Below are 22,548 nucleotides of genomic sequence, written 5' to 3'. Positions count from 1 at the left end.
GAGTGGACCAGGAGGGTCCGGGGTGCCTCTCTTGAAGAAGGAAGCAAAGGCCAGCCTGGAGCAACCAGACCAGCAGTCGTGAAGTCGTTGGGCGTCGTTCAGAAGGCCACAAGCCAGCCGGCTAGTAGCCAAACAACGCGGTGCACAGCAAACAGCAGAAGGGCCCCACGCAGATCGTGGAGATGCAGGGAGGCTGATCTTGGGTGCTGGAGCTGCGCAGGGTCGGGGCTTCTCGGACCCCAAAGCACTCACCAGTGGAGGACACGGTGGGCTTGCAGTAAAGATGTCGTGCAGTCTTGGCGATCGTCGGTCCCTTGAGGTCTCGTCGCACTCACGGTTCTCAGCTGGGCTGTAGAGGTGAGTAGAGGTCAGAGGTGCCAGGGAAGCCGGGTCTCGTCGAGCTGGGTCGTCGGATTCGTGATGAAGGACTTGCAGCAGACCGCAGTGTTCTTTAGGATGGTGCCCGCTTGATGCAGGGTGACTACTCCTTAGCCACAAGGGAGAATCTTGAAGAAGAAATCGTGAAGTCCTTTCGAAGAAAGTGGTATCTTGATTCCAAAGATGATCTAATTTGAACAGGGGGCCCGCTCCTATCTTTATACTAAAAAAGGGGGCTGACCCGGTGACTAGGTCCTGCCTATGGGTGGGACCAGGAGGGGGGTGGTTACACCCCTCTCCCCTGCCGGACTTCCCCAGGCCAGGGGCTGGTGTGCCCCTGGAACTGGTTCTGACTGGCCTATGCGTAGTGAGCACCGGGGTGCCACTCAGCAGTCACCTTCCTGAAAAGCCCTGCCTACCCAGGATACACAAAACCATGTCTGGGACGGTGCTAGCACCGCCCCTGACAGGAAACCCTTTGTCCAGGCTCCCCTCACTGGGAGGACTCCCAGCTGCAGGGGGTCAGACTCGTGTCTGTGGTGGCAGCATCCATTTTGTGGAGCTGAGGCTTTGCTTAACTTTAACCGGGGTTCACAGTTACATACATGTCGTGTCCCTCTAGAAGGGTGGAATGCTAACCCCGTCGCCAGAATTGGCGAGGGGTTAGTATTCCAATTCGTATGACACCTTACTCGACATGTTTTGATAAAGCAATACCAAAGTTAGCATTTAACCGCGAGGATTATAATGCACTTAAGAGTATATGGTATGCGATATCATGGAACAGCTATTAGGACTTGATTCCGCAAGCTGCAGACAGGCTCAGCTCATGCCAGAGCACCATCTCACACGATTCCAAGCACTCTGCCTTCAGGATTGTCAAGGCCTGCTATAGGAGTGACTGATAGGAATCTGTGTGTCCATTTTAGGGTTAGGTATAGGTATACTACACCTACAGCAAAGGGTGATTACACGACTTTGCCCCAGCTGTCATGCAGCCAGTTGTGTCAAATTTAGGAGGCCAGCCAGGGGTGGCATAATACATGCTGCAGCCCCTGGCAGCCCTGGGTACACCCATGCCCTGAGTTACAGGGTCTGATAGGGTGGCCCAGTACCAATTGGAAATGTACCTAGGGTACATGGAATCCATTTTAAAGAGAGAGCAGTAGGCCTGGGGTCCTGATTGGCAGGGTCCCAGGTCGACTATGTCCAAAACCAGCTAAAACACAGGGCAAAAAAATTGGGGGCAACCATAGTCAGGATGTACCTTCCTACACAACCCCCCCCCAAACGAAAGGAGATAAGGCTATCCTTGTCCAGGTAAGCCTCTATTACCTAAGTGGCCATATAAGGAAGGACCAGCTCTGGCTTGGTTTCCCCCTGTGTCATGGTCCACTAGGCAACCCCTCACCCTAAGGGTATCTGAGGGTCTCCACCATAGGGAATCTCTGTCTCTGGTGTGTCTTGGGAAAGAAGAAGGCTGATGCTGGGATGGAGTACTGACGTGAGGCTCCTCTACCTTTGGGCTCAACTTCCTCCAATCACCATTCATCATGTGTGCCTTTCTTTCTTTAGCTGAGATGCACTGAGCTCTCAGGGTCAGCCTCTGGCTACCTAAAGCTGGAGGCTGAGTCCCTCTGTTTGGCTTACTGGAGGGACAGGTCAGGTCTGGGGTTTTTAGGCCCCATGTTTGGCTGTGCCCAACAGTGCCCAGCTGTGGGAGTTCCCTAACTACTTTTAAGGGGGATCCCTCAGGAGTCTGTTCTGTTTTCACTTGGCTAGGTTTACCAGCTTCAGTGATCCTAATCTGCTGATTAAGGGGTTCTTTTGGACAGGGGGCCCTTTGGGGTCCACCACTGGCCTCCCTGTCCTCTTCAGCCCTGGGCTGACTGAGGCAGGGTAGAGAGGTGCAGGTTACCTGCTCCAGACTGGGTCCCACCTGGGAAGGTTCCACTGCCATCAGGGGCTCTGCCAGGCTAGGCCTGACTACCTCTGGGGCAGTTCCTTCAACAGGGGTAGAGTCAGTTCCCTGAGGAGGCTGGCTCTCACCTAGTGTCTGGGAGGGGGAAGACTCTTCTTCCTCCTCAATGCTCTCTGTTTGAGTGGAGTGATCCATTGTTTCAGGCTTCACAACCTCACTATCTGTTTGAGTAGAGACTGAGGCCATTTCAACCTTGCCAACCTTTTCAGGAGGGCACTCAGTTTGTGTTTGGGCTGTGACTGTCACAGCCCTCCTATCCTGCTCTGGAAAGTCTGTCTGAGCCTGGGCAGTGGCTACCACTGCCCTTCCAACCTTTTCAGGGAGGAATGGTGCTTGGACTGGGGCTGTAGCTATTACTGCCCCACTAACCTGTCTGGATAGGCCTATCATTCTGGAGTGAGTTTCTTGCTCCACCTCAGCCCATGCTGAGAGTTCCAGGTCATTCCCCAGTAAGCAATCTACAGGTAGGTTATCTGTCACTGCCACTCTCATGGGCCCTGTGACATTACCCCAGCTGAGCTTGACTACTGCCATGGGATGCCTTCTCTTCACTCCATGAATGTCTGTCACCTGATAAGTAAAACCAGGGGTCAGTTGAGCAGAGGGGACCAGATGGTCACTCACCATGGTGAGGCTGGCTCCTGTGTCTCTGAATGCCTCAACTTTCTGACCATTCACTAAAACTTCTTGTCTATACTTTCCCAAAATGTGGGGTCCAGTAGTGAAGTTGGCAAACCCCATGCCAGTCTCACAGACAAGAGTGTGGTCAGGGAACCTGGCTAGGCCATAGTCCTCCTGATTGCCCAAAGTAATGCCCACCACATTCTTGGGGGCACTCCCACCACCTGGGGGATTACCACTAGTGGTAACAGGAGGTCTGGGAGTGTTACTTGGGGGTATGTTTTCCTTATTGCTATTTTTAGGGCACTTGGCATCACTTTTGTAATGGCCCACCTGTTTACAGGTATGGCAATAAGGTTTCTTCTGTTCTGAAGGAGTGTTCTGGGACCCACCACCCTTGTTGGAGTTTTGGGGCCCTTGGGAAGTCTTCTCTGTGGATTTATCCCCACCCTTCTCTTGAGGCTTGGTTGATTCCTTTTTCTGGTCACCACCCTGGTTTTTAGGCCTAACCCTGGTTCTGACCCATTTGTCTGCCCTCTTACCCAATTCCTGTGGAGAGGTCAACTCAGAGTCTACCAGGTGCTGATGTAATAGCTGGTTCTGACAATTATTTAAGATTTGCTCCCTCATAATCAGATTATACAATCCTTTAAAATCAGTAACCTTACTACCCAGTAGCCAGCCTTCAAAAGCCTTAGTGGCACAATCAACAAAGTCAGTCCAATCTTGAGACTGAGTTTTCTGGGTGTCTCTGAACAGCATCCTGTATTGTTCAGTGGTTAAACCAAACCCATCAACCAGTACGTTCTTCAAGATTTTGTAATTGTTAGCATCCTCCACCCTTGTGGTGAGGAGCTTATCTCTACCTTTACCATCAAAGGAGAGCCACAAGATAGCTGCCCACTGACTTTGGGGAACACCCTGCACAGTGCAGGCTCTCTCCAAAGCAGTAATCCATTTGTGGATGTCATCCCCTTCTTTAAAGGGGGGCACTATCTTATTCAGGTGCTTTTTATCAAAACTCCTTTCCCTATTGCTAGGATTATTGCTGCCACCAGTGGGCTGTAGCCCACATAATTCTTGCTCTCTAGCAAGGGCAAGTCTCTCTTTGGCCAGGGCAAGTTCTTCCCTTTCAATCCTCAGTTTGATTGCCCTTTCTTCAGCTTCATACACTCTCCTCTTAGGGGAAGACATTCCTCTGTGAGAAGAGTTGAGAGAGCCATTGGTTCGAAAGGATCTGTTAGAGCCTCTTGATAGAGACCTAACTCGTCCATTCCCAATGTTAAGCTGACCTGAGAGTGGGCCCAGGGGTCCCCCAGTACCAATCTCATGTCTGCTTAAGTTGGACCTGGTTAGTCTTCTGACTTCTACCTGTCCCTTATCTGCCTCATCCCCAGACAACTCATCCTCCTCCTCAGCATCATCTGCCTCATGGAGGGGATGGATATCAAAGGGACCCTGTAAGGAGGGCAAACTTCCTTCTGGATTAGAAGGGTCTGGGTTACCAGCCCTACTGGCATCATAAGCCTCTAAGAGACCAATCAGAAAGGAAGTGGTGGGGTTAGACCCCTGTTTTAGTTTCCTGAGAGTACACACTTGTCTCATCTCATGGAAGCTAAGAGCAGCATATTTTGAAGTAAGGACCTGTGGAGGGTCCACTGACACAAGGGGATACTCAGAGTTTCCTCCTTTGTCTGACATGCTGATTCTAGTGTGGTGTAAGTGATGCACCTACCTACACTATGTGTTACCTACTGATCCCTTGCTAGAGTTGCAGCCAAGGTGTGCTAAGCCTTGAGGAGCTACAACAGCTGGTTCAGTAGAACTCAGAGTATTCTAAGCTTTAGTTATATGTACCTAACAGTACTTTATGTGATCTTTCAACAAGATATTCTTAGGATACGTGTGGTAAAACAACAGCAAGCTCAAATCCCAACCGCTGCTCACCAATGTGAGAAGGTGGCCTGATATGCAGTGCTCACTATTCTAGTGAACACTATGTATCAGTCCAGCAACCCTTATTGATGATTGGTTGTAAGTCAACCTTATAGACCAGCTATCCTAGTAGCGTGGATACGAGCAGTCTAAGGCTAAAGACTCGAGAGGGCGCGTTAAGCCAGCTGTTTACCACACATATACCCCTTGAATACCAAGTGAAAGGACACCACACAAGTGTTATGAAAATAAACAGTTATTTATTTAAAGATCACAACAGCCCTGTACTCTTTATGAGGACAGGGTACTAAGCACAAACCAAAACTCTTACAAAAATACTTAAGTTAGCACAGTATATACAAATGCCCGAGGGGCACGGAAAACCATATACTCTGAAAGTGGAATGCGAAATTCCTAGCAGGTAAGTACAGTACTAATAGCTTTTGGAATCGCTAGGACTTGACTAGGGAATCGTTAGATTATGTCTAGGAGGCCTAGGGGACTCGGGTGCAGTGTGTGCACTCTCACGCGAGATGCGGGACAAAAGTCTATGGTAGCTAGGAATTAGAAAGTTAGTGTTCTCGGGCGAACCCGACCTGGTAGGGAGAAAACGAAAGTAGATTCTGACCCTTGGATAGTGAGGCTATGCTGGGGCACCGAAATGCCGAAGTTACCTAGCCCAGGGGCTGCAGCTGCATAGGTCTGAAAAGACGTCGGGAATCCTCGTAGACGGACCAGGAGCCGGAAGAAAAGATGCTGGCCGGTGACCAGTGAAGAAAGTTCAGTCGGATCCAAGCCTGGATCTTGAAGATAGATGACACCTGAAAGCAGAGGGGACCAAGTTCGAGACTACTAGCCAGTAGTCAGTGGGCACCAGGAGGGCACCGGATGGTAGCCACCTCGACTAGGTGAGTGGGTGACGCTTGACTCGAAGATCTCACGGACCAGGAGGCGTTGTCGGCGACCAGGATGGAGGATCGAGCTGTCCCACGAAGATAGAAGCTGTCGGCGTCGCTGGACCCAGGATTGGGTAACAAAGCCTTGGCAAATTCAAGCCCACGCGGTGGACCTAAAATGGCGTCTGGAGTGGACCAGGAGGGTCCGGGGTGCCTCTCTTGAAGAAGGAAGCAAAGGCCAGCCTGGAGCAACCAGACCAGCAGTCGTGAAGTCGTTGGGCGTCGTTCAGAAGGCCACAAGCCAGCCGGCTAGTAGCCAAACAACGCGGTGCACAGCAAACAGCAGAAGGGCCCCACGCAGATCGTGGAGATGCAGGGAGGCTGATCTTGGGTGCTGGAGCTGCGCAGGGTCGGGGCTTCTCGGACCCCAAAGCACTCACCAGTGGAGGACACGGTGGGCTTGCAGTAAAGATGTCGTGCAGTCTTGGCGATCGTCGGTCCCTTGAGGTCTCGTCGCACTCACGGTTCTCAGCTGGGCTGTAGAGGTGAGTAGAGGTCAGAGGTGCCAGGGAAGCCGGGTCTCGTCGAGCTGGGTCGTCGGATTCGTGATGAAGGACTTGCAGCAGACCGCAGTGTTCTTTAGGATGGTGCCCGCTTGATGCAGGGTGACTACTCCTTAGCCACAAGGGAGAATCTTGAAGAAGAAATCGTGAAGTCCTTTCGAAGAAAGTGGTATCTTGATTCCAAAGATGATCTAATTTGAACAGGGGGCCCGCTCCTATCTTTATACTAAAAAAGGGGGCTGACCCGGTGACTAGGTCCTGCCTATGGGTGGGACCAGGAGGGGGGTGGTTACACCCCTCTCCCCTGCCGGACTTCCCCAGGCCAGGGGCTGGTGTGCCCCTGGAACTGGTTCTGACTGGCCTATGCGTAGTGAGCACCGGGGTGCCACTCAGCAGTCACCTTCCTGAAAAGCCCTGCCTACCCAGGATACACAAAACCATGTCTGGGACGGTGCTAGCACCGCCCCTGACAGGAAACCCTTTGTCCAGGCTCCCCTCACTGGGAGGACTCCCAGCTGCAGGGGGTCAGACTCGTGTCTGTGGTGGCAGCATCCATTTTGTGGAGCTGAGGCTTTGCTTAACTTTAACCGGGGTTCACAGTTACATACATGTCGTGTCCCTCTAGAAGGGTGGAATGCTAACCCCGTCGCCAGAATTGGCGAGGGGTTAGTATTCCAATTCGTATGACACCTTACTCGACATGTTTTGATAAAGCAATACCAAAGTTAGCATTTAACCGCGAGGATTATAATGCACTTAAGAGTATATGGTATGCGATATCATGGAACAGCTATTAGGACTTGATTCCGCAAGCTGCAGACAGGCTCAGCTCATGCCAGAGCACCATCTCACACGATTCCAAGCACTCTGCCTTCAGGATTGTCAAGGCCTGCTATAGGAGTGACTGATAGGAATCTGTGTGTCCATTTTAGGGTTAGGTATAGGTATACTACACCTACAGCAAAGGGTGATTACACGACTTTGCCCCAGCTGTCATGCAGCCAGTTGTGTCAAATTTAGGAGGCCAGCCAGGGGTGGCATAATACATGCTGCAGCCCCTGGCAGCCCTGGGTACACCCATGCCCTGAGTTACAGGGTCTGATAGGGTGGCCCAGTACCAATTGGAAATGTACCTAGGGTACATGGAATCCATTTTAAAGAGAGAGCAGTAGGCCTGGGGTCCTGATTGGCAGGGTCCCAGGTCGACTATGTCCAAAACCAGCTAAAACACAGGGCAAAAAAATTGGGGGCAACCATAGTCAGGATGTACCTTCCTACAGGGGGTAGGTTAGTTCTAGACAATAGCCGTATCGGATAAGTTGTCTCACCCACCTGTCCATGGTAATGCCTTCCCAGACTGGGAGGAACTGCTGGAGTCTTCCCCCGACAGGTGTTAGATGGTCGGGAGGCAGTGACAAGGCGTCACTGTTGGGAGCGGAGGATCTGGCGTTGTTATTGCCACGTCCTCTGCCTTTGGCGCTGTTCCCACGGTATCCACCCCTGGTATTCTTTGTATAGGTGGATTGCGTGCTCCATTTGGTGTACTGGGCCTGCTGTAAAGCCTGTCCTCTAGAGGCTCCCCTATTACCGGAGCGACGAAAGGAACTGCCCCGAAACTGCTGAGATTGCAGAGCCCCCATGGATTTCGCTGTCTGTGTCCTTTTTTTTTTTCCCGAGTGTTGTGTCTACCTCGGGGCCAAAAAGGAAGTCCGAGTTAACCGTCTGGTTGAGCAGAGTTGTTTGAATCTCGGGTTTGAATCCTGAGATGCGGAGCCATGCGTGACGTCTTAGCATTACACTAGTGTTGATGGCCCTAGCTGCCGTGTCTGCTGCATCCAGTGCGCATTTGATGGATACATTAGAAATCAACTTCCCTTCCTGTATCATCATTTCTGCTCCCTCCTTGTAAACATCAGGCAGGTGTTGCAACAGCTGTTCTAGTGTATCGTAGTGAGCCCTGTCATATCTAGCCAACAGGGCCTGTGTATTTGAAATTCCCCAAATATTAGCAGCCTGTGCTGCTACGCGCTTTCCTGACGCCTCCAGGATCTTTGATTCTTTGTCCGGAGGAGGAGCGTCACCACTAGTTTGCCCTCTTGCGGGCATTGGCTACTATAAGGGAGTCCAATGGGAGCTGGCCTTTGATGTAGGTGGGGTCCACTGGAGCAGGCCTATATTTTTTTCAATCCGTGGGTTGATAACCCTTGCTTTCGTGGGTTCCTTGAAATTGTCCGCAGCATGCTTGAGGACCCCTTTAAGCATAGGCAAAGTCTTAGTGGATCTTTCAGAGGTGGCGAAAGTGTCGAACAAGAAATCTTCTTCCACAGGTTCAGCGTGCATTTCCACGTCATGGTTGAGGGCCGCCCTCTCTATCAAAGCGTTGAACGCCGCAGTGTCCTCAGTTGGCGACGTTTTGACGCTGTAGGACTGAGCGTCCGGTGCAGCTTGTGGATCATCAGGGTCCACAGTTTGATCTACAGCCCCAGACCACTGGTGAGGTTCGTCCTGATCAGTGTCAGCGTGATAAGTGAAGGCAGCCTGACCGTAGTCTTCACCCAGGTCCTCCTCGCTTTGTGCTGGAGAATATGCCATTTGTTGTGGATAGTCCTGAACGGGTTCAAAGAGAACTGGTGAGGTGGCCGAGTCTTTCTTCCTTAAGAGGATTTTTTTGTAACCCTCCAAGGGATGTTCAGGTGCGATCTTCGGTTATGGATGGTTAGCCTGCCCGATTCCGAGTCGATGAAGAGTTTCGACTGGTTGTCGTACGAGGGCTTGTGGAACACAATCCCTTCAGGGGTGGGCTTCGAAGGCGCGGACGACGTTTTTGAAGGGTCGGTGTCTCTGTGGTGTTCGAGATGCTTTGCTCGAGCCGTTGGTGGTAGGCCGAACTTAATCGGAGGGTGGCCGACTTGTTTTGAGCTAGTGGTAGTGGTTGATTCGAGCCGCTTCGGCGACTGAGTAGGACGCTTGCTCGATTGCGCCGACTCGAGCTCCCGGTGTGTAGCAAGCCCTGTCTTAGGCGTCGACGACACCTGCTGTTTTGGGTCGGCTTTGGTTTTCGACTCGAGTTGTTTGCTCAGCATTGGCTTGAGCGCTGAAATCTTCGGCTCGACGGCCTTCTTGGACTGGAGGTCTTTGGTCTTGTTGCCATCTTTGAGCGTCGACGCCGACTGTGTCGAGGTGACGTGTTTGACGGTCTAGCCCTGCTTCGACGCCCCAGTCTTCGACGCGACGGCCCCTTTCGACGTCGAAGGGTCGTCGTTAGTCTTTGATTTGACTGGCGTCGACGTCGAACCGACCACCATTTTAAGTAGTTTCGGTTCCGTTGGTTTCGGTTTTGATTTTGAAGGATCGACCGATGGCTCCTTCGATGTATTCTTAGCCTGGCTTGGACGCGGGGCTATAGAATGTAAAGGAAGATCTTGGCTAAGGCCTCTCGGCGATGCCTTGACCTCAGCCGTAGGTAGCGTAATGTCAGTTATAGGCCCCGCTACTGCGGTTGGGCCTGGCTCATCACTGGAGTCATCAACGGCTCCGATGGCCCCTTCGTCGTCCCCTACCTCGACTACGTCTTCTTCGTGGACGTAGTCTTCAACCTGCTCGTCCACCTCGAAGTTGGAGTCGTGCTCCGACGCAGGTTCCGACTCTTCAGGAACCTCCTCTTCTTCTTCGGCGCCTTCTTCGTCACCGGCCTCGAAGATGTTGACCGGCTCGGGCGCCGACTGTCTTGCTGCGCGTCGAAGTTTAAGCGTCTTCTTGGAGCGGAACTTCGAGCAGGCCATACAGCTGGCATCGTCGTGCTCGGGGGACAAACATTTATTGCACACTGGGTGCACGTCAATGTAAGGGTATTTTGAATTACAGACGGGGCATCGTTTAAACGGGCTCCGATCCGTCGTCGTAGTCTGGGCCTTTGTCGTCGAAAGCGAGAAGCAGCCTCCGACGTCCGGTTCGAACTGGAAAAGAGGCACCGAACGAGACAATACCGACGCTTCGAAGGCCTTTTGGCCTTAGGAAAGAGTCAATACAAAGTTTCCGAACAAGAGTCAAGAAAGAACATCCGAACCCAATGGCGGAAAAAACCAATCTGGGGATGGAGTCGATGCCCATGCGCACTGTAGTCCAGGGGAGGAGCCACCTATCTCGTGATACTTCGAAGACTCTTCCAGGACAACAATGTGCGATCATCCGGACCCAACACTAGGTGGCGATCTATGCACAGATATGAATTCAGCAGCCCACATGCCTCGAACGCACAAGTTACTACTTGTGTAACGATATCTGTAAGAGACAGTTAGTGATAGACTCCTTTCCTTAGAATATCCCCAGGCGTCAGACTGGATCCGGAAATTTTTGCGTAGCAATGCCCCTGCGTGGCAGTAGGAGTCGTCTGCGGCTCCGCGTCAGTCGTCGGCGTCGTTAGCGCCGGAATGACGTCGGAGTACTTAGACGCCGCCCATGCGTGCTGATGTCAGTTCTGATACACAGCTTTTCCGCGCCAGATACGCAGAGCCATGATAGAACCAACACTGGTGCCATGAAACTAGGGCCCTGAAAGGGGATGACCTTAACCCTAGATATCAGTTCGCAGAACGGGGAGGATGGGTGGGTCGGTAAGGAATCTATCACTAACTAATGTCTCTTACAGATAGATCGTTACACAAGTAGTAACTTGTGCATCTGTAAGAGACACGTTAGTGATAGATTCCTTACCTTAGAATAGATACCCCAGCAATACCAACCCCGGTGGTGGGTTTGAGAACCAATAATCACACCAGAAAGTCCTGGAGGACGGAACGGCCAAAGAAGCCATCCCTCCAGACTGGACTGTCCAGGCAGTAGTGTCTTGCGAACGTGTGCAAGAGGCCCACGTAGCTGCCTGGCAAGTGTCCTGTAAGGGGACTCCTCGGCCCAAGGCAGTTGTTGCAGTGGCTCGAGTGGAATGAGCCCGCAATGCAGCAGGGGGCTCCTTTTTGGCCATGGAGTAACATGCCTGAGTACACAAGATGATCCACCGCGAAATGGTCCTCTTGTGTACCGCCTTTCCCTTCTTCGTGCCCACGAAACCAACAAAGAGTTGGTCATCCACTCGGAACTGGCGTGTGCGATCTAGGTAATAAGAGCGCACGTTTTGGGTCCAGACGGTGGAGCCTCTCTTCCTCTTTCGAGGGATGCGGAGGTGGAAAGAAGGTGGGCAAGGTAATGGACTGCCTGATGTAGAAGACCGTGACAACCTTGGGCAGAAAGGAAGGTCTTGTCCGCAACACAACCTTGTCCGGGTGAACAGAGAGGAAAGGTGGAGTAGACGAAAGAGCCTGGGGCTCACTCACTCTCCTGGCAGAGGTGATGGCAACCAGGAAAGCAGTCTTCAGGGTCAGAAGACAGAGAGGATAGTTATGGAGCGGCTCAAAGGGAGCACACATTAGATAAGTGAGTACAAGATTCAAGTCCCACTGGGGCATCACGAAGGGAACATGTGTGTGATGCCCTTCAGAAATCTATTTAAAAAGGGGGACTTGAATAAGGAAGGCTGATCAGGTAGCCGTAAGAAGGCGGAAAGAGCAGAAAAGTACCCCTTAAGAGTGCCCAGAGCAGAGCCCTGCTGGGCAAGGGAAAGAAGGAAGAGTAGAACTTCAGAAAGGGGTGCAGAGAGAGGGTCCACAGCCTTTGCTGTGCACCATGCCACAAATCTGTTCCACATGTAGGCGTATACCGACTTTGTGGAGGGACGCCTGGCTGCCAGAATGATATCACAGACTTCGGGAGGCAAGTCAAATGGCCTCAACTGCCGCCGCTCAATCTCCAAGCTTGTAGGTGGAGACTGGACAGGTTCGGGTGCAGGACCGTCCCCTGCTGCTGCGACAGAAGGTCCTCCCGAAGAGGCAGACGAATCGGGGGATCGACTGACATGCTGAGTACCTTGGGATACCAGTATCTTCGTGCCCAGTCCGGAGCCACAAGGATAACCTGGGCCCGGTCGCGCCTGATCTTCTTCAGCCCTCTGGGCAGAAGTGGTATAGGTGGAAAGGCGTACAATAGACCGCAACTCCACTCGCGACGAAAAGCGTCTCAGAGCGAGTGCCGCCTTGTAAATTCCAACGCGCAGAACAGATGACATTGCGCGTTCTCTTCTGTGGCGAATAGATCTAACCAAGGCTCTCCCCATTGCCGAAAGAGGCCTTGCACCACGTCAGAATTCAGACGCCATTCGTGATCCATCATGCACTGACGGCTGAGTTCGTCCGCCCTGGCATTCAGAGAGCCTGCCAGGTGTTGAACCACCAGGGTCATGCCCTGATGTTCCAGCCATTTCCAGAGGCGCAGAGCCTCCTGGCAAAGGGTCCACGACCCCACCCCGCCCTGTTTGTTGCAGTACCACATGGCGGTGGTGTTGTCCGTGAACACCTGCACTACACTCCCCCGGACAGAGGGGAGGAATGCCTTCAGTGCTAGACGAATCGACCGCAGCTCCAAAAGGTTGCTATGGAGCCGGGACTCCGCCGGAGACCAGAGGCCTCTGATCTTCGCCTCTCCCATGTGTCCTCCCCAGCCCTGGAGGGATGCGTCTGTCACAACCACGTGCTCCGTGTGGGGTAGGGAGAGAGATCTGCCACTGACCCAATCGCGGTCCGTGAGCCACCACTGCAGTTGTCTCGCAGTGCCCTCCGAGATCAAGACATGATCTGACAGGTTGCCCTGATGCTGTGCCCACTGAAACTTCAGGTCCCACTGCAGAGCCCGCATCCGCCACCGGGCGTGAGGCACCAGAAGGATGCAGGAGGCCATCAGCCCCAGAAGCCGCAGCGTCAACCTGACCGAGACTCGGGATAAAGGCTGAAAGATGGGAATCAGAGCTTGTATATCCCGAACCCGCTGTTCAGGAGGGTAAACCCGAATTTGCGCCGAGTCGAGAACCGCTCCGATGAAGATGAGCTTCTGAGAGGGACACAGGTGCGACTTCGGCACATTGATGGAGAACCCCAGCAAATGCAGGAGGTCGGCCGTAGTCTGGAGGTGGCTGACGACTGTCTGGGGCGAGCCCGCCTTCAACAACCAGTCGTCTAGGCAGGGGAAGACTGACACCCCTAACCTGCGCAGATGAGCTGCGACCAGCACCATCACCTTCGTGAACACCCGGGGGGCGCTGGTAAAGCCGAAGGGGAGCACGGTAAACTGAAAGTGCTCTTGGCCTACCGTGAACCGCAGGTAACGCCCGTGGGCCGGCAGGACGGTGATGTGAAAATAAGCGTCCTGCAAGTCCAACGCTAGCAGCCAGTCTTCTGGGTCCAGGGCAGCTAGGACCTGAACCAAAGTCAGCATCTTGAACTTCTCCTTCCGGAGGAAGCCGCTGACGTTCCGCAGGTCCAAGATAGGGCGTAGGCCTCCTTTGCCCTTCTTGGGTACCAGAAAGTAGTGGGAGTAACATCCACACCCTACTTCTGGCCCTGGAACGCGCTCAATGTTCCCCTTGGCCAAGAGGGCCGTGACTTCCTCTTGCAAAAGTTGCAAGTGATCCTCCGACACGCGGTGGCATGGATGGAGGGGTCTCCTCGAAGGGGAGGGAGTAGCCCCTTCAGACGATCAGCAGCACCCACCTGTCTGACGTGATAGTGCACCAGTGGGAGAGGTGATGGCGAACCCTGCCTCCCACAGGCGTCACTTGGGCCTGAATACTCTGACTAGGAATGTTTTGAGGCGGGTGCTGCGGAGGGAGGTGTGAACTGGCCTCACCGTTGTCCCCGACCGCCGCCACGGCTGTTTCCACGGCCGCCACCGTGCTGTTGAACATTGTGGCGAGTGGCGGGCAGCACGTGTGCGGGCACCCCTTCCGTGGCCACGAAAGGAGCGAAAGGCACCTGTTTGCTGGCGTGGGGCCGAGAGGCCCAAGGACTTGGCCGTAGCCCTGGAATCCTTAAAACTTTCCAGCACATGGTCTGCCTTGTCGCCGAAGAGGCGACGGCCATCGAACGGCATGTCCAGCAGTGTGGCCTGGACATCGGCCGAGAAGTTGGCGGACCTCTACCAGGCGTGGCGTCGAACCACCACTGTCGTTGCCATTGCCCTGCCCAGTGAGTCCGTGGTATCCAGCCCACACCGGATGGAATAGCGCGCTGCATCTCGGCCCTTCGCAAGGGTTTGGGCGAGTTTAGCCCGGACCTCTTCCGGGCATTGTGGCAGCTCCTCAGCAACAGTGTCCCACAGAGTGTGGGTGTAGCGGCCCAAGAGACAGGGGGTATTTCCAGACCGCAGCCCTAAGCTCACAGATGAGAACGCCTTCTTCCCGAACTGTTCATATCTCTTGGATTCCCGGTCGGGCGGGGCCGACGGGAACGCGGTCTGGGAATTGGAGGCCTGGATGACCAGGCTCTCGGGGTGGGATGGGTGGACAAAAAGCAAGGGTCGCCGGGTGCGGGCGGTAGCGTCTGGCCACGGTGCTATCCACAGGCGGACCTGTGGCGGGCTTGGACCAAGTGCCCACAAGAACGTCACATAAGGCTCATTGAGCGGCAGCAGAGGAGCTTGACTGCGGTTTGAGGACCTCAGTGAGGAGGTTAGTCCTCACGGCCGTGACGGGGAGCTCAAGGTTTAGGGCCTTGGCCGCCCTCGTCAACACCACACTATATGTTGACCCCTCCTCCGAAGCCACGGTCGGAGGGGAGACAAATCCAGCATCTGGCGAAATGTCAATACCACTGGCCTCCCCAAGCTCATATGTCCAGTCCTGTTGAGACTGGCACTCCAGTGCCAGAGGGTCCTCAGACCCCTCTCAATCTTCCTAGTCACCCGTTTCCTGTAAAACAGGATTAGTAGACGGGGCCTCCTCATGGAAATAAAAATCTCCAAAGGCCGTCAGAAGCGGCGCCCAGCGGCGCCAGAGTCGGACCGCAGGAAACATTGGGGACGGCGCCGGGGGCGACACCCGTTGGGCCGGCGCCGGTGAGGTCGACGACCCGGATCCGGAACCGGATCCGGTGAGGTCCTGCGGCGCTGGGACCGAAGTCGCCGGCGGCGCCGGGGCCGATTCACCCGACGGCATCGGGGCCGAAGCGCCCGACCCGCTAGGGCCTCCAGCCGGGACCGCTGGGCTCTGATGCGCCACGGAACCCGACTGAGGAGGGAGGGACCTCATGGCCATGAGGTACGGTTCGATCTCCTCCGGCGTCGCACCGTGCCCAGGGACCCGAAGGTGTGGGGCAGGCGGCGACGCTTGAGACTCCCGCGGAGCCGCATGGGCGGTGTCGCCCGAGCCCCCGGCCGCATCGTGCGAGTGTCTGGGTGGGTCGGAGGAACGATGACGTCTCTCCGACCTCTCATGCCTCTTACCTGAGGACTTGGAGCCTGACGACCGGTGTTCACTCCCAGAGCTGCGATGACTCCGACCCCGCGACCTGTCCCTCGACCTCCCGTGGGACCGGGACCTGGAGTGGCGCGGGGCCAACTGCCGGAGTTCGAGCCGCTTGCGGGACCGCTCCCGCCTAGCCTTCGACGTCAGGGCCCGGCAGTCGGAGCAGGTACGGTCGTCATGGTCGAGGCCTAAGCACTTCAGGCACCGGCGATGGGGATCCGTGACCAACATCAGTCGGTCGCACTTCGAGCAGGGCTTGAACCCGGGCATCCCTACCAGCACCGATAGAGTCGAAGACTAAGAAAGAAATTATCAAAAGATCAAAAAAGGTTAGTCAAAAAGTGACTAGGGGTAGAGCTTCTACGGATCTGCGCTAGATGGCGCGGAAAAAAGAAGAACGGACGTCAGCCCGCATGGGCGGCGTCTAAGTACTCCGACGACGTCATTCCGGCGCTAACGACGCCGACAACGGACGCGGAGCCGCAGACGACGCCTACCGACGAGCAGGGGTATTGCTACGCAAACATTTCCGGATCCAGTCTGACGCCTGGGGATATTCTAAGGTAAGGAATCCATCACTAACGTGTCTTTCAGAGTGAACCTATTACCCATTTGAAATGTATTTAAAAACCTCAGATCAAAAATAGGATAATACGTGTTGGATGAGGTTATTTCTAGCTTTTCAAACGATAGCTACCCTTTACACTTGCCTCTAGATTTACAGATGCATTGAAGATAAAAACATGTGTAAAGTCCCTCTTTAGATTTAAAAACTGAAAAGTCTAACTGAGTGTATAACAGCTGCAATCATACTTTAAAAAAAAAGTAATACAATGCTGCATTACACTACAGGAGCTTGGAAGAGGATTCAATCTACTCATCATTAAGGTAGCAGTAAGAAGGTTGCACACCTGGGCACAAGCTAGCCTTCAACCACACTGCATGCCACATCTCTAAGACAGTCCCCTTGTTTGTAACAAATCTGTGGGTCTTTTGATGGTTTGTTAAAAATGTAATTGTTTCTCAGAGGTACAAAATGTTTTTGGTTTATTTCTCACCATAGGCATTATACATCTTGGGTCCCAAATCTGGTCGTACAAAGTAGTCAGGAAGCCTGGAAGCAAGGTTTAGTTTGCCATCTCTTTTGGTATATTCCGGCAAGGGTATGTTGTTCATTAGGTCATCAAACCTAAACACAAAATGCAATCACACTCTGAACAAACAGCATCACAGCATGGTCTAATTTTCAAAATTGGAAAAAACATGGACCCACTTTAGTGCAAGAAAAAACAGAAGCAGTCCGATTTTTGCATTTATTCTCTTTAACGTTGAGCGCACCCATTACGATTTTGCTGTTTTCAAGCTTTAAGTGTATCCACAAACAGTTACTTAAATGTAAATATACTTCTACAGCATTGGTATCTTTTATAAATTCAAATACTTGAATCATTCCCCAAATTGAGAGTCCCAGGGAACCATAATAAGGTGGTACGCAACATTATCTTAGGGGGCTATAATGCCAATGAACAATCATTTTAATAGCCTACTGTAGGAAGTTGGCTCCACATCTACTATACCAAAGTAAGGTATAGTGTGCACAGAGGCCAGTGGATCCCCAGAGGAATAGCAGAGACTCAAGTAGATAATACCTTACTCTCTTTTGTGGTAGTGTGTTTGTAGAGTCAAGATTATCAGGAGGGTAGTGTTAAACATTTATTGTACACACACATCAAAAAAATATGTCACACACTCAAAGACTGAACCCAGACCAATTGTTTGCATTAAAGTTTTTTTAAAATGTATTTCTAGAACCAACATTTACCTAGTGGCAGGTAAGTTAAACTCATACAATGTTACTTTTCAACAGACATTGAATGCTGATTTGGTGGGAACATTTAGATTACTTTTGCGGTCAGTAAACAATTGGTAAACTGTAGGAAAGTGGGTTTCTGTTGCAGTTTCCTCCCCACTTTTTGCCAGACTACTGATGCATTTTCACTTGATGTGCCCTGGGTCCCTGCCAATCAGGTTCCCAGGGCCTGTGTTCTTTTCCCAAAACTAACCCAATTGGCATTCTTTGGCCACAGGTCAGTCCCTGGTACATGGTAGCAGGGCACTGTGACCAGGGAAGACCTCTAAGGGCTACAGCACTTATTGTGCCACCCTTGGAGGCCCTGTACCTTTACACACACACTGCCTTTGCAGGCTGCTTGTTTTGGTGCAGAACAAAGTGAAGAGTCGACATGGCACACATCTGTGTGCCATGCCTGCATCCCACTGCCCTGGCATAGGTCAGTCACCCCTCTAGCTGGGTGCACTATACCAGTGGTAAGGGTACAGGTGCATGAGCCCTGTACCCCTACAGTGTCTAAGTCCATACTTCAACTTTGTAAGTGCAGTGCAGCCATTAAGCGCATATGGTGCTGGAGATTGGTATCAACTTCTCAGCACATTAAACCCACACTGATGCAAGTGTGGGATTTAATGAAAAATACACACAGAGGGCATCTTGGAGAGGACACCTGAAAACTAACCTAATACTAGTGTCCAGGCTGAGTGGCTGCTTTTAGCTGCCCCCACCAGACATGTTTCTGGACCCCTGGGTCGAGAGCCTGCTGCTCTCTGGGGCCTGAAAGAATGCACATCCTGGGACGAGGTGCCAAGCCTCCTCCCCCAGGATGGGCAGGGTTCACGAAGGGGAAGCTTCAAAGGCTTGCCGCCTTTGTGAGCTTCCCCAGGCCACTTGCTGCTCTCAGCAACTGGTCCCCACTGGTTCTGACCCCCACTTTTGGTGGGAGAACCAGCAGGAAAAACAAGTGAGGAAGAGAGGTGTGCCCACCTCTGCCAACTCCACCCCTCAGGTGGGGGAGGCGAGGTGAAGCACAACTCCCAGTCCCACCAGGGACAGGCTCATACCCCCCTCCCACTGGAGGGTGGCATAACAGGGGGTGTACCAACCCCAGGGAAGGGACCCATTGGTCCCTGCCTTTTACCTACCTGCTCTGAAAAACAAGGGTCCTTAGCTTATCAGAATCAACAAGAACACAATAATATAGGCCATAATTGGAGACTATATTTGCCTCTGCCCAGCCGGTCAGGGTATTTATTTCAAAAGATAAGGTGATACCTGGTTAGAAGGCACAATCCTGTACCATACTTTGAGACAAACAAACAACATATAAGGAAAAAGGGTTACACAGGCAAATTTGAGCAATGTTTGGCCACTTTTAACTCAGTGATAAAATCTCAAGTATTGCCAAAAAACGCTAGACACAGCAAGTTAGAACACAATGGTTAGGCTTGCTGTGTCTAGCGTTTTTTGGCAATACTTGAGATTTTATCACTGAGTTAAAAGTGGCCAAACATTGCTCAAATTTGCCTGTGTAACCCTTTTTCCTTATATGTTGTTTGTTTGTCTCAAAGTATGGTACATGATTGTGCCTTCTAACCAGGTATCACCTTATCTTTTGAAATAAATACCCTGCCCGGCTGGGCAGAGGCAAATATAGTCTCCTATTATGGCCTATATTATTGTGTTCTTGTTGATTCTGATAAGCTAAGGACCCTTGTTTTTCAGAGCATACTTCCTCATGGTCCTCAGCCATTGTTTGGGTACCCTTGTTATAATTGAATAATTTTACCTACCTGCAACACCCCTAAATCTAGTATTTCAAGGCACCCCTGAACCTTGCTTCCTCAGACAAGAAGAAACCATAAGAAGAAGAACCGAAAGGCCGTGCAGCAGCTAACAAGAGGAAGACACCCACTGACTTGGCCCTGGCCCTACCGGCCTGTCTCCAGAGAAGTGTGGCTCAATGGTTAGAGCGGCAGACCCTGATGCAGAGGTCTAGCCCGGGACCAGGGTTCAATTCCCCGCCTCGGCGGGTCTTGGGCTCAAAAATTCCACGGACCTGATAATTCTCGCCTCGGTGCCTATTCCAATCATGGAGTCCCACTCTGCAACTCTGGGCAATAGCTTGCTTAATCTCCACAATGGCCCCCACAATTCTAAGGATGCCTGGCCTCCACTTTGGGGTTGCCCAGGAGTGGACGCCTCACAGGGAAAGCCAGGATGGGTTCCACAGCGTTATTAGTACAAGCGCCTTGAGACCCTTGCGGGTGAGTAGTGCGCTATACAAGTATCAATTTACATTTACATTTTACTTCGAACCTGCTCCTGCGAAATGGATAAGTTACTTACCTGTAATCCTAGTTCTCTTCCAGGGGTATCCTCATCAAAGTTATAAGCACTAGAATATTCCCACCCATGCGCGGGACCCCTACTCTAATGCCTTAAAGTCAAGGTGTCAGTTTTCTTTGTTACTTTATACTCTACTGTAGCCTACTGGCAAATGCCTGCAATTACAGGTTTTTCCTATGGCAATAAAGCATGGTTTTATGCAAATGTTTACTGCTCTCTCTCTCTCTCTCTCTCTCTCTCTCTCTCTCCCTTAGGGGTTGGGAGAGTACTATTGTGTGTATGCTAATTCATGTAATTTTGCTGCAGTTTTGCCAGTCGGGAAATGTGTTGGGCTGCAAATATAGGTTTTCACATATATATACATATATATTTATTTGTATTTTCTATATGCTCCGGGATCCCGCACGTGGGCAGGGATTATTCATAGATTATGACTATTGAAGAGTATACCCTGGATGAGAAATTTGTATACATTTAACAATCCACCTAGTGATCCCCGATTTTGATATGGGGTTGCCTTTATGTGGCAGTGAAAAAGGCACAAAAAGTTTTGTTTTACGAAAAATTTGTGTCCTTTCGACATAGTACAGTAATGCTCTTTTGACATCTAAGGTGTGTAGAGCTCTTTCTGCAACTGTTTGAGGCTGTGAGAAAAATATGGGCAGCTCAACTGATTGATTTAGATGGAACGGTGAAATGACTTTAGGATTAGTACGAAGAACCACTTTGTTATGATGCATTTGCAGAAAAGGTTCTTGAATGGTAAATGCTTGGAGTTCACTAACCCTTCTGAGAGAAGTAATTGCTACTAGGAAAGTTACTTTCCAGGTTAGGAATTGCAATTCACATTTATGCAATGGTTCAAAGGGAGGTCCCATTAACCTTGTGAGAACAATGTTTAAATTCCACACTGGGGCAGGTGGCGTTCTGAGAGGAATTATTCTTTTGAGTCCTTCCATGAAAGCTTTTATAGCTGGTACTCTAAAAAGAGATAGATGTGGTCTATTTTGTAAGTATGCTGCAATGGCAGCGAGGTGTAGTCTGATAGATGTATAGGCTAAATTACACTTTAGAAGGTGTAATAGATATCCTATGATGTGTTGAATAGACACGTCTAAAGGATTTATTTGGTTGTTTCGGCAGTATATTTCTATCCTTGGGTTAACTACCCTTGCTCTAGTATTTTCTTTGAAAATGTCCTTGGCGTGTTTAAGAACACCCATGAGCATTGGTAGTGTCTTTACACTTTTTTCGGAAGTTGAGAATGTGTCCACAAGGAAGTCCACTTCCGCAGTATCACTATGAAGTTCAACGTCATGATTTAACGCAGCTCTTTCAATCAGAGCGTTGAAATCTGTAGTGTCTTCAGTCGGAGATGTTTTGACATTGTAGACCGTAGTATCAGGGTCATGTTGCGGGTCTCCTGGGTCAGCAGGGTCTGCCCATGTCTGGTTCAGATCATCACGATCAGTGTCCATCACATCGCCATCACCTTGATTATAATCGTCACCTGCCCCTGCATCGGAGTATGTAGTAGAGGAAAAGGATTGAGGCTCCTGCTCTTATGTCTGCAAGTGTTCGACCATCACTGGTGACGCAGGTGATCCCCTCTTTTTCTTTAGAGGAATCCTGAAAGACTCCATGGGCTTTTCAGGGACTATTTGCCTTTTGTAGATAGACCGTCTCGGTTCCCGTCCCTCGGTCTCATTTGTAGGCCTTTGGGTCAATGCAGGTTTTTTTATGATGCCGATGCACTGTTTCGGCTCGAACATCTTCGGCCGCACTGCCGGTGGTAAACCGTATTTTATTGGCGCCGACATTGCGAGCACGGTGACCAACTTGGTAGTCGTGGCTTTCTTCGGTGCAGCCGTCGAAGCCTTGTCTCGGATTCTGTGAATCGACTCCGCGACGTGTAGGGCCATGACCTGAGCCTTATGCGCCGTGTCGGCATCTGACGTGGAACCGACGTTCGTCTCCGGTCCCGTCATAGATGGAGGATTGGTGCCCCGTCTCGATTCGAGCTGCGTAGCGGCTTCCTTCGGTGCCGACGTCTTCGACTCGACGACCTTCACCTTGGCCTTCGGCGCCCCGCTACTCAAGTAGAGGGCCTTCTGGAAGCTCCCCGCATCGAAGTCCCTCATCTGTTTCATCGGCCCGAGGGCTTCGAGGCATTGGCACCGACTAGAGCCAGTTGCACTTTCAGTTTCGATTTCGACTGTGCTGGCTTCGGTTTCGTTTTGCTGAGATCAACCAAAGTTGGTCTCGAAACCGATGGCTCAATTAAAATGTTCGAAGCCGGGCCTTTTTGCGGGGCTGTTGAACTTGAAGGTAGATCTTGGGTAAGGCCTCGTGGCGATCCCTCGACCTGAGCCGTATTGATATTATGTCCATCGGCCCCCGTATGGACGGTTGGGCCTAGCTCCTCAGAGCTATCTTCCTCGGCCCCAAGGGCCTGAACGTCGTTGTCTCCTACCTAGTCGACGACTTCATAATTCTCCTTGATATTCCTCCTCATCGGCCTCATAGTCTGATCCATGTGCGGATCCCTGCTCCGATGGTTCATCTTGGTCCGGGATCTCGACGACTTCTTAGTCTTCGGTCCCGAAGATATTATCTGGTTCCGGCGC

At 51.7% G+C, this 22,548-nt stretch overlaps 1 protein-coding gene across 1 annotated transcript in view; it reads right to left on the bottom strand.

The window, feature by feature from the left end:
- The window catches only part of KDM3A (lysine demethylase 3A), a 335,469-nt gene that overhangs the window by 32,765 nt on the left and 280,156 nt on the right, over window positions 1–22,548 (bottom strand). The window contains exon 21 of the mRNA XM_086964259.1: window positions 16,779–16,909. Within this exon, the coding sequence (XP_086820385.1) occupies window positions 16,779–16,909 (131 nt within the window). The remainder of the gene's footprint in view (window positions 1–16,778; window positions 16,910–22,548) is intronic.

This window comes from Lissotriton vulgaris, chromosome 3_2 (assembly GCF_964263255.1).
Source record: "Lissotriton vulgaris chromosome 3_2, aLisVul1.2, whole genome shotgun sequence".
Classification (NCBI taxonomy): Eukaryota; Metazoa; Chordata; class Amphibia; order Caudata; family Salamandridae; genus Lissotriton; species Lissotriton vulgaris.
Note: the sequence above shows the minus strand (reverse complement) of the source record. Positions and strands in the feature narration are given on the sequence as shown.